Source organism: Taudactylus pleione, unplaced genomic scaffold (genome assembly GCF_031769625.1).
Source record: "Taudactylus pleione unplaced genomic scaffold, aTauple2 ptg000026l, whole genome shotgun sequence".
In the NCBI taxonomy this organism is placed as follows: domain Eukaryota; kingdom Metazoa; phylum Chordata; class Amphibia; order Anura; family Myobatrachidae; genus Taudactylus; species Taudactylus pleione.
The window spans coordinates 14146757-14159068 of NW_028284428.1; the positions used below are offsets into that span (position 1 = coordinate 14146757).

General features: G+C 37.9%; 1 protein-coding gene across 1 annotated transcript; it reads right to left on the reverse strand.

Moving 5' to 3' along the window:
* Positions 1 to 1181: 1181 nt before the first annotated feature.
* Positions 1182 to 12072, reverse strand: ARX (aristaless related homeobox). The gene is made up of 5 exons (XM_088451515.1): positions 11686 to 12072; positions 9500 to 10277; positions 7983 to 8028; positions 4674 to 5002; positions 1182 to 2693 (listed from the first exon to the last, which is right to left on the reverse strand). The coding sequence occupies exons 1-5, from the start codon at positions 11870 to 11872 to the stop codon at positions 2453 to 2455; spliced, it is 1581 nt and encodes a 526-aa protein (XP_088307641.1). The 5' UTR covers positions 11873 to 12072; the 3' UTR covers positions 1182 to 2452.
* Positions 12073 to 12312: the final 240 nt, after the last annotated feature.

Genomic DNA, 12312 nt, shown 5'->3' on the forward strand with positions numbered 1-12312 from the left:
GCTAATTTATGTGTGTGGTCAGTTCAAGGAAAACACCATGGAAATGAAACTTTTGCTAAACCATTGTCGTGTGACCGTTGATTCATTCAGACATCTATTAAAGCATATACAAGAGGACAGCATGAGAATCAGTGCTCTTTATTACAAACAGTATGACCCTGGTAGGTGCATTTTCTTATTTACAGTCCATCAATTGATCTGGTTAATCTTATGTCAGCCACACATGTGGCAGCTTTGTCAGGTGGCTTGGCCAATCTAGATAAAATTGGCAATAAATTGCTATGTATTTGGGGCTCACTGTGTAGATTTTAATAGTCCTTGGCTGAAAGTGTTTTGAGAGTAGTCATCGCCTGACCGCCCTAATGGGGCCTTGTGCAATCCATTAATGTGTCTCCCCAATGGTTAAATCTATCCAGTTTGGCCACCCTCATAAGTAATCACGTTTGACACAAATCAGGACTTTGGGATTTAAGTTTACTGTCCAGATCTTAATGTGTGTGATCAGCTTATGATTGTTGGGTGGTTATGACAGTAAATTGCCCGTCATGCAAGATGTGGGGATAGAGGTGTAACCATAGCAGGAATTGTAGACTTCAAACATTACCAGTCCTCCACAGCTCACAATATAGCAGGCAGCACATAGGTAACGTGCAGCCTAATAAATCCATTACTACAGATAACAGTGATATCACCATATCAATACAAATCACTGCAAGTCAAATGATTTATAATGGTCACAGAGGATGACTTCAGTTTTTCTTAAAATAGGCAGTCAGCATTAATTAAGCCTACCATTGTTTGTAATAGGGAAATATAACTGTGAGAAATATATTAATATAACAATGTGTTGTAGTGATTAGGTTAGAATTCATTACAAAACATTTAACTAACAGGCAACTGCAAACAATTGAAGTAAATTGTAATGGTAGGAAATACATTAAAATAAAATAAAAAAAATATGAGTTTATATTGAAAAAAATATAAGATGGTTCTAATGCAAAATATTGAAGTGCTGATGTCACCTTTTTTCTGAAAGTAACATTATAATTTACAATATATCACTAATAATATACATGTGATGCTTGATATGGATGATGATGATAATGTTTATTATTATTATTATTATTATTATTATTATTATTATTATTATTATTATTATTATTATTATTATTATTATTACCATGTGTTGGGTATTATTTACACAACAGACTAATCTCTTCACACAGTATACCACCAAGAGTAAAGTCCAATCCCCTTCAACTGTGAATACAATATTGTATGCACAGATTATCACCTACAAAAGCTGACAGGTGACGCTTTATCCACTCACATACGACATCATTCAATATCCAATGTCATTTTGCAATAACATACAGGTAAAAGGCTTGAGATTTTGTTAAACATATAGTTGTTGTTTTTTTTTTATTCTGAGTGGCTCACTTTCCAAACGGAGGGCTCAGAAAAGTGGAGACAATGAAACAACATTACACAGGTACAGTAGCATTGATTTGAAAGTCTGAGAAAACCTCTACAGTTAATAAGTTAAATAAAGGGTTTTTTTTTTACATAAATATTTGCTCGGAACTGTGTGGTATCTACAGCACAGATAGAATTCTACAGTCTGACAAACGTTTACAACACTACACTGAGTGCAATTCTTTTATAACATTTCAAATATACAAAGTTCTTTTCCTTTTTTTTCTGTTTTCTTTTTATAACAATGTTATGTACATAATCAGTAATCACAGTTTAGTGACTTAAACAGTCCATAAATCTGACAGTTCATTTCCCTTTGGTTTGGTATGAAAAAAAAAAAAAAGACAAGAAAAAAAACCTTGGTTGGTGTTTGATAAACAAAATAATACAATAGTGAGTATACAGCTCTTGTTAAGTGCACTGACTAGAATGATACTAAAGGTATTTACGCATTGGTTTACTCCATGGAGCAGAGTTTTAACTCGCAGATCCACGTTGATTCTAAGAGGATGGTGCATCTATAAGCGATTTTGGCAGGTGAAGTGGTTAATACAAAAATATAGATAATAAAAATGAGCTTTGAACATTGGAATATGTTACGGATATATGATTTTTTTCTGTTTGCTGTTGGGGAGGGGGGAATGTCATATTTTAGGAACAAAAATGATGCATTACCAAAAGGAGAAAAAATATATATATTGCGTTTTTTTGTGTCTTAAATACACCAAATTGCGCATACTATGGCGTAATTAAAATTAGCAGGGAATCAGCAGTTGATGACGTACAGTACCAAGGTTTACTGCTCAGGAGCTGCATAATGTTTCTTACACTCATTATTACTGTATTAACGCATGACAAGGATGCTGTATAGTTCTTCTTGAAGGGCACGCACAGTCCAATAGTCACTGGTCCAGGTTAGTGATGCTTCCTTTGCATTTGGTCTTGGTGGGAGAGTTGGGGAGGGGATGCTCCGGGTTTAGCAGACCTCCTTCCCTGTGCTGCTCCCGGGCAGGATGGTAAGCTGTGTGAGCTGGGCGGCGTGCTCCTTGGCCTTTAGCCTGAGAGCCGCTATGCTGGACGCCCGCCTGTCTGCGGCAGCTGTGGCTGGGTCTGACAAACCGCCGGACTGCGCTGCGCTTTCCGCAGCGGGATTGGGCTGCCTGAGGAGTGCGGCGGCGGTGGAAGCACTAGTGAGAGGAGCCATGGTGGAGAAAAGTCTGCAAAGCAAATAATATACAATTGTGGTCAGATACGGACAGCTTATCCCACAAGTGACGCACTCTTCATTTTTTTGCGGAAGAAAATGACACATATTACACTTCAACTACAACAAGCAAATTGTAGTAATGTACTGTATAGACTCTGGTAATAATTAGGTACGTGACGGGAGTAGAGACAGGCAGGATGTGAGTACCCAGCTCTTGTTGAACTACATTGTAGGGTATTTTGGCACTTGTAGTTCAACAGCAGCTAGAAAGCAAATAGAAACCAAAGATTGCGTTAGGTTTATGATGAATAAACTATATTCTCTTGTAAAGTCAATGGCATCTGTCGTTGTCCAAACAATAACTCCGGTTACATTCTAATGAGGCAAAATTAGGATATTATTATTATTGCAATTTCAGCCTTCAGCCAGATCATGCAAAAATATGAGATATGTGTTATGTTATACGTACAAACCTCGACTCATTTTAAATAGATTACATTTAAGTACAATTATACGGCACGTCCAAAGAATACAGATATGGCAGATTAGCCATTAATACGCACAGTATTATATATAGGCCGTCCTTTATCTGGCAAGCACTGAGCTTAACAACATCTTAAGAACTGGTGGCATTTTCTAGTTTATATATATATATATATATATATATATATATATAATTATTATTATTATTGTTATTGTTGTTGCTGTTATTATTATTATTTTATTTTATACCCGCAGCTAAATGTCAGATATCCGTCAGCGACCTTGCATGCCAGCTGAATGACAGTAGATCAATTATACTTTGCTATGGATGTTTTACTGCTTCCCCAGACAGAAGTCACCAAAATACAGGTGAGATGCCTAGGAGACACACGAAGCTTTACAGACTGTCTATTAGCCAAGGTTGTGATCAGCCTCCTTGCTGTGATATAGGAAGAGTCTTGGCTCTGCTACTGAGAGATACTAGTCTGAAGCTCCATGGGCGCAGCAATGACAGGAGCAGACAGACATTACAGAGATTCACACCTTGCACTTTGCAATCCTCACATACACCATGGAAATGTAATGGGGAAAACACGAGACTTTATGAGGAACACAACAAGGTGACCTCCCCAGATGTTAAGTGGCTTGTTGGCTAATTAGCTAGCAAAGCTTTCCCAGTAATACTAGGCGGGAAATGCTTATGTGAGAATCTGTTCTTACAACAGAGTTTTGGAGTAATTCCAATTAAGAAATGTCAGATAAGCACAGCTAATTGGGATTTATGTCATAACACTTTAAACTAAAGTCTATATATATGTGTGTATTTGTGTGTGTAATATATATATATATATATATATATATATATATATATATTGCTAAGTCGGATTGCTAAGCACTCCTTATCACTTAGTTTATTTGAAGGCAACATATATCTTAGAACTTATGGTGTGATGGAAACTCACCTCTATTATAACAGTAATGCAGAAGGACGATCGGGCATTTTAGGCCTCTTAGCATATAAGGCATGGATTGATAACCTATAGCTCTGCAACTGTTGTAGAACTGCAAGTCCCAAAGTGCGCAGCAAGCCCTGTTGTAGTGTGCTTAGACTTGTAGTTCTACAGCAGCAGGAGAGCCACAGTTTAACTGTACAATATTGGCATCTTTCTCATCTCACAAAAGCCAGAGAAGCTCATTGTAAATGTGGGAAGTCTGGGCACCACTGAATGAAACAAGTCCATACATCTGTAAGTAAATTAAAAGTTCTCATCTTGGGAATAAAGAACCAGTTCTGCAGCTGTTTCTGAGTTGCCCTAGAGTAGTCAAATCCCAAAGTCTAATACATTTGGAATACTATTGACAATACATTATATAGGTATCAGAACAGAATGTGTGACGTCATTTGTCGTCCATGACGTCATGTTGTGTTTCCATACGTAGAGTGGTTTGTGTTTGTCTTACAACCAATAAAATAGTGTGTCATAGTCTATAGAAGTGTAATGATTACCTGCCAAACGCAGGGCTGATGAAGGCTGGGTGTCGGAACACAGCTGCCCCCAGGAAGGTGCTGAGTCCTAGTGGGGTCCCATTGGGTGATATTGATGTGGAGCCTGGTGGAGGAGGTAGACTGGGGAAGGCGGCAGCAGCAGCTGCAGCAGCGGCTGTCCAGGCTGAGTCCAAGGCATGATGGTGGGGAGGGAATGGACTGGCATCAAGGTATGGGCTTAGCGGGTGGCTGGCTGACAAAGGGCCAGGGAAAGGCAGGCCTGGGGCATGTGTCTGGGCACCGGCTTTTTCCCTCTTTCTCCACTTTGCTCTTCGATTTTGGAACCACACCTTAAACCCAAAAAAGAATAACATTATAGGGTCAATTTTTAGCTCATATGACTCAGCTCAGCTTGCAAACTTTTCGTGATAAAATAATGTAGAATCCATATTTATAATGAATAAGCCCTATGTATTTTACATTTAAATTAAGAATTCACTGATGCAATACACCAGGTTACAATACATGTTTATTCTCCGTAAAAAGACTGGTAATGTAAGGTGCTGCCTGCAGGGTAACGGCCCCAGTATAATGATTGGTTAGTCCTTCCTGAGAATCAAGGCTTGCTTGATTAACAAGAGCAGGATTGTGCTACAGGTGATTGCCCAAAACATGAGGTATCATATGGCGGGTAATGATGTCACAAACCTCTATTATAGAAAAATAATCCGTGGATGGCTATTTTACTGATGAGCTACACTAAAGAGAGGAACAAATCATATGATGATTCCCTGTCTCAGGCCCAGGGCTTATTGCCTTCTGGTATAGAATCATAGCTGATTCGCATCTGTATTATTGCGCTTATTTATGGATGGTAAAATTAGATAAATTGGATAGCATGAAAAGGTTATTTAATCTGATTAATATAGCTGACAATTCTATCTATCTATCTATCTATCTATCTATCTATCTATCTATCTATCTATCTATCTATCTATCTATCTATCTATCTATCTATCTATCTATATACATAAACGTGTGTGTATACCAGGAACGACATGCAACTTTGATCTGAAAATGTACATTTAAACGGGAGCGCGGAAAATCAATATAAACGATTGCGTTTTTTGTTTATTTGTTTGTTTTAAACATCTAAAACACTTGTATATAGATAGTCAGGACCTTCCATTTAGTTTATAGGGGATAACAAATGAATTACATAGAGAAAAGTTGTAGCAGGACGGTATATGGTGGGAATTATTCTAGCACAGGATTGGTTAATTGTAGAATTGATCGTTTATAGGTGCGGACAGAAAACAAATAGAATCAGACATAAGTATAACAGAGAGATAAACCCCAGTATTAAGATGTATTTGCTGAGAATACATTTGTCCTTGTAAATGATGAGCGCACTGACAACAGGATGGCATTCACCCATTAAACCTGCTCGTAAAATCCTCATTACCGCTGTATAAATATAACAATGTGCACTCAAAGTCATATTAAATCGCTAACACGCCATAAATGCTAAATGACTGCTCACTCTAGATAAAATAAAAAGTCATGTGTATGTAATAACTATATATATATATATATATATATATATATATCAATATATCTATATATCAATATATCTATATATATATACATATATGTATGTATGTATGTATGTATGTATGTATGTATGTATGTATGTATGTGTGTGTGCGTGTGTATATGTATCGATGATCACACTCATACATGTTTATAAGGCTTAATTTTAGTTATTTTAAACAATAGTAGGTTATGGGTCTGCACATTCCAAAACAATGATATATATATATATATATATATATATATAGGCAAAATATTAATTTACACCATTTTGTATAAACATATAAAAATTGGTTCATATTTATCCCAAAAACTGATTCCACTGATCTTGCCAGTCTTCCAATTTTCATTTTAGAAATTACATATATATACATGTAAATATATTTCGTGTTTTCAATTTGATTTTTAGAATTGTAATGTTTTTTTTTATAATGAAATGGAATCGCCTAAACGTATATTTTTATTAAAAAAATGTTACAATTAAAATATTTGTCACACGTACAAATAGACATAAATAATATCCAAAGCCATACATTTGTTTATAATAGGTACTGTGGCACAAATATGTACAGTAATTATATATTATACATCGATATTTATTTACAGGATAAGAGCTATTAATATATCATCCCCTTATTATCACGCTCTATGAAGAGATTTTATTTTCCCCACTGTCTCTTCTTATTAAAACTTATTTAACTTTCCCACGAATTTTCCGCTGATGCTGAAAACACTGACTTGCTGTCACATCCCTGTTTGACAATGGAGAAATGTGTCAACAAAAAGAGGGAGACATGTCAGATTAGTCCTCCTAATGCAAGAAGCTGTTGTGTATTAAATGAGCCATATGGAATTTATTATGCTTTATCAGTGCTTGATTGTAACTGTAAAGTGATTTGCTCAGCTTCAAACCCAGTGACATCTGTTTTCTGTTGGCAATCAGGGCATCCCAATGTTTATCGTCTCTTTGGTTATGAGACGTAGGTTAGGAAATGCACTCTGGTATGGACGTCTAATAGCATTGCACTCACTTACAGGGCCAGCTATTAGATCAATGCAGGGTTATTGCTATCAAAAAATGGGAAATCAAATAGCATTAGCCAGCTCCTTCTGCAAGCTTGATGGGCAAATCAAACAGCCCTTTGCCATGAAATAGCCCTGTTTGTTCTAGCACTAAGTGTGCTTTTATGAAGCCCTATTGGAAGCTTAATCACAGCCAAATACCTGCTTTGAGCTGAGCTGGGTTGTCTAACAACCAATGTTTTTCCCCCTCTCTCATTTGTTTTCTATTAAAAACGAAACGCACCAACTTACTTATTTTTGGCAATGTGTGCCTAATTCTGAGCTGCGTATTTTTAATGTCCATCCATGTCCTGGCACATATCGTGCCCTCCTCCCACTTACCCCAAGCATCAGCCCATCAGTTTTGGAGCATAGACACTGTTTTCAACTTCGGATTACTCCCCAGTGGCCTTCAAACTTGCTCCTTAATTTATCAAAGGTGGAATGTAATAATTGCACGTTGTTTGATTAATTAATTCCTGGACTCATGGGAGATTGATTTGTTTTCAGTTTAGCATTTAGTCAGTGATTGCAGACAGCGGTGACATTGGGGATTCTATAAATAGGCTGTAAATGCCACATATGTTTATAGGAGCAGCTGGGGGATTAGGGAGAAGATTTAAGGTAGACAGTATCCCTTCTTGTACATAAACGCCCCTTAAGGTCAGGACTCACCTGCACCCTGGCTTCAGTCAGATCCAGGCGCATCGCTAGCTCCTCTCTTTAAAAATACAAAGATGGACAAAACATACTATCAGATAAATTCCCTGGAATTTATTATATTGTATTTAGTACACCACAAAGCGAGCCCGTACATCATATAACATGAAAAGTAAAATACGTTTATAATTAAAAAAGTAATAATAATAATAATAATAATAATAATAATAATAATAATAATAATAATAATAATAATAATGTCACAGTGATGTTTCATTATTTAGATACTTCAACTGGAATTGCCGACATAACTTGTAATAAACATTTGGTGTTTTATGCCACGACGCTAATAGAGACTGTTTCACTAAGATGCTATTGATTAATTAATCCATTAGCAAAATAAGACATCAAACCGAGAGGATAAACGATCATTTAAGAAAATATTCTCAGTATTTTTTTTTAAACAAATGGAAGTATTTGTTTTGCTCTCTAAACGTTTGGGCCAACTTGAAACTGTTATTTTCTTTAGCCAGGCACTGCGTATTATATCCCAGGGCGCATGCACACCCGCTAGATACTAATAATAATACATACAATAAATATAAAGCTACATGTGTGTCCGTTTTAATATTTCAAAGCTCAAATAAATACAATCACCCTCCAGGTCACTTGGACAGTAGCTCTGATGAAATTATGTGTATATGTATATATATATATATATATATATATATATATATATATATATATATATATATAGTATTAGACTGTTATTATGTAATAACATTAGTCAATACATATACAGGCCAATTAGTACGTTAATGAGCAACTTTTAACTGAAATGATTCAAAATGTTCATAACAGTTGTATGTATGTATTTATATATAAGTATAAATCACTATATCCCTCTCTCACAAGCCGGGCCATTCTTTGACTAATGGGTCAGACGCTAACACTAGCGCTAATGGCTGGGTTTCCACCACTGTAGGAGCCGTTAAAGTAAATGACAATGATCAGGTGCCTGGGGAATGCTGTGGATGTCAGGCTTGCCGTGCACACAGGGTTTTATCCGTACACAGTGTAACTGATCTCTTACATGGCTGACATGAATAGATATAAATAAATCGGGGCATCCTGAATATGGCCACTGGTATTAAAATCTCTCTGCCCGATGTATTACAGAGAAGTGACTGGACGTATGTGGGAGTTATAGTATAAAAATTGACGTATCGAAAAACATAATTTTGAGAACACATCTAACACAGGAAAAACATTCAATTGGAAGTTGTCCTCACAATTAGGAAGATGGTATTATTTATTTCGTGGCATTAGCTATAGCTTGTAATTATCTAGCTTGTGTTGAGCTTCCACTCCAAAGCATCTTAAGACTTGTAGTTCCACAATAATTGGAGTGACACAGGTGGTTGCCTACCTCTGTTGAAAACCCTATCAGTTCACTGCCACTCTATGGCGAGCCCTTGTTTATTGGCATGAAACCCCTCTACCCCAACCCCTTCCCATGCCCCCTTAGATACCTGGTGAAGACATCCGGGTAGTGGGTTTTCTGGAAAGCCCTCTCCAGCTCTTCCAGTTGGTAACTGGTGAAGGTGGTTCTGTACCTCCTCTGCTTCCTCTTTAGCATGCCCTCCTCTGAGTCACTGCCAGCTGACAGGCACACACTGTCCTCGCCATCTTTGCCATCCACATCTGAGGTGTGAAGCAGAAGTTCCTCTTTAGGAGACATGTCCCCATCAGGTCCACACCCCGGCTGCTGCTGCTGTTGCTGGAATGGGGGCTGCTGTTCTTTCAGGAGTCCTCGGCTGCCGCTGCTGATGTTATTATTATTATTACTCTGCTGCTTATCAGTTATATCCTCTTCCTCTTCATCCTCCTCGTCCTCGTCCTCCTCATCGTCCTCCTCATCCTCATCCCCCGGACTCTGAGCCAGTACCCCCAGTCTGTCCTGCAGGGAGGCGGAGGCTGAGCCAGGCTGATGCTGATGCTGTTGCTGTAGGCCATCAGGGCTGTGCTCGTCCCGCAGCAGGGGGGCGCTGTTCTCCCGGTAGGACTTGCTGCGGCTGATGCTGACCTGCGGGGCCTGGCTGATCTTCAGGCTGTGGGTGTCCCAGCCGCTTTCCGCTGCACCCCCCAGGAGCAGCAGCCTCTCACCTTTATCCGGCCTGGGCACTGCGGACCTGGCATCGGGCAGAGACTGAATGTGCAGCCGGCCAGTTGACCCCACAGGACCATACAGCCTCCTTAGTTTCGGAGGTAGATGTAGTTCAGTCTCAAAGCAGTTGTTCTTTGGGGAACCTTAACGGGGAGGAGGTGGGATTATATAGATATATGTATATACTTACATACATAAAAAAAGACAAAAAAGAGAAATAAGAAATAGATCACACTTGTGGTTGAAAAGCACAAGGTATTACTCATAAAGGCACTTATATAGTGCACATCTATATGCTGAAATATGTTAAGAAATAATAAAAAATAAATAAAAAAAATCAGTTAGATAAAGATATTTGAGTCCACTTCCTCTGGATGACCAATAAACAAATGTCATATCCCCACACGTATATATATATATATATATATATATTAATTTTTTTTACATTGATATATATATCTATCAATATATATCTATCTATCTATCTATCTATCTATCTATCTATCTATCTATCTATCTATCTATCTATCTATCTATCTATCTATCTATCTATCTATCACTGAATACCCACTACAGTGAGAACATATTTTCATGGCATATTTGTGCGTTAGATTGGATGCTATAGCTAACCTACTTTTGGAAGAAACCGTTCTGGTAATTGGATGCCTCTGGAAATTGTCTAATTACTGTCAACAAGGAATTTCAACACATGTACAAGTAGATTTCACCTCCAACCCACCATATGTTTATTAGAGTCACATCTGAGAAGATACAGTTACATCCACATGGACACATTACTGGGGACTGGAGTGGGTTCCTTATAGGAAAGGCTGGTAGCAGTTTCGTGCTAGATGCGGCTTTGGCAACTGACAAAAGCCGGCCCAGGGCACTATACTGAGATTTACCACGTTTGAGTTGCTAATTTGTCATACAGCTATTATTGCTTGATATTCCATGTTCAATCCCCTTAACTGGTTCCTATATTTTGTTTTAGAAAGGATCTAAGGTTAGGGCGAAGAGAGGAAACCATGATATAAAAATGTAATGTGCGTGTTTGTGTGTGTGACATGTACTTTACATATTATTAGGAATGTATTTTTGTGTATAAATGATTCTAAAGTGTGTATAATGTTGTATCCTTATGCTGAGAGCACTTCCGTTATAAGTATATTATAGCCAGTTACAAACTTTTTTTTTTACTATGCAGCGCGTTTGATGATGAGGATGACTATTATTATGTATATGTAATGAAGATTAAGGCGAAATGTAATCAATTTAATTGTAGTTAAAATAAATAATAGAGTGATACAATGTTATATAAAATATAATATAGTTTCTTTAGGAATGTCGTCAAATTAGATTGAGATCTGAAAAGTATGTATGTGTCTTTCTGTATAGAGCTCATAAACAGCTACCAATTCAATCTTATACTTCATAACGTTGCCTTCTGGTGCCAATGTGACGGGTTATATTAGAATTGCTCAGCCAGACAAGCAGGCCTGTACTTCCATGTACAGTCAGTAAGATAACAGTTTCACAACGCTTCCTTACCTTCCAAACTTTTGTCCTGATCAGTCCTGTTAGTCAGAGTGGGTAAGCTCTGAGTACTCAGCAGTCTCATTTTGCAGGGGCTTCTCCTGCCCAGAATGCTGTCTATGCAGTATGAGGAGAGCAGGGTGGGAGATTTACTTTTACATTCCGGCCTTTCATTTATCTCCTCCTGGTACTGGTTGCTCATGTTTGTACCCTGCTTGCTGTCTGTTCTCCTGTGTGCTGCTGGTATAGGGAAAGCTGGATTGCAGAATTGCTGGATGTGAGAGTGTGTGAGCCTATAGGGTTTGCAGGATCCCACAACATCAGTCCCTTCTCTCCTCTCTTCCAGATCAGGGCACCAGTAAGTAGTGTAGTGAGTGCACAGCTCAGCTCCTGAGCCCCTCTCCTCCACGTGTTACCAGGAGCTACTGGATTGGCTCACATAGACTCTGCTACTCTTCATACACAGATCAGCCAATGGCTGGCAGCAAAGTCAGGACTGGAGCCCCGCATTATAATGGAATTATCAGCAAAGTGCTATTATTGCTTGATATTCCATGTTCAATCCCTTTAACCCCAAGGTCAGGATAGAGAGATGTGATTTAGATGTATAAATAGTCTTCACGTCTGAATATTATTTTGAAA

What these genes read in the sequence shown, in the direction of transcription:
- ARX (XM_088451515.1), bottom strand. Translation starts at nt 11,872, where the DNA reads ATGAGCAACCAGTACCAGGAGGAGATAAATGAAAGGCCGGAATGTAAA. An exon ending in TCAGGACAAAAGTTTGGAAG is followed by an intron (nt 10,278 to 11,685) that starts GTAAGGAAGCGT and finishes CTCCCCGTTAAG; the next exon opens with GTTCCCCAAAGAACAACTGC. An exon ending in ATCAGCCCTGCGTTTGGCAG is followed by an intron (nt 2,694 to 4,673) that starts GTAATCATTACA and finishes TTTGCTTTGCAG; the next exon opens with ACTTTTCTCCACCATGGCTC.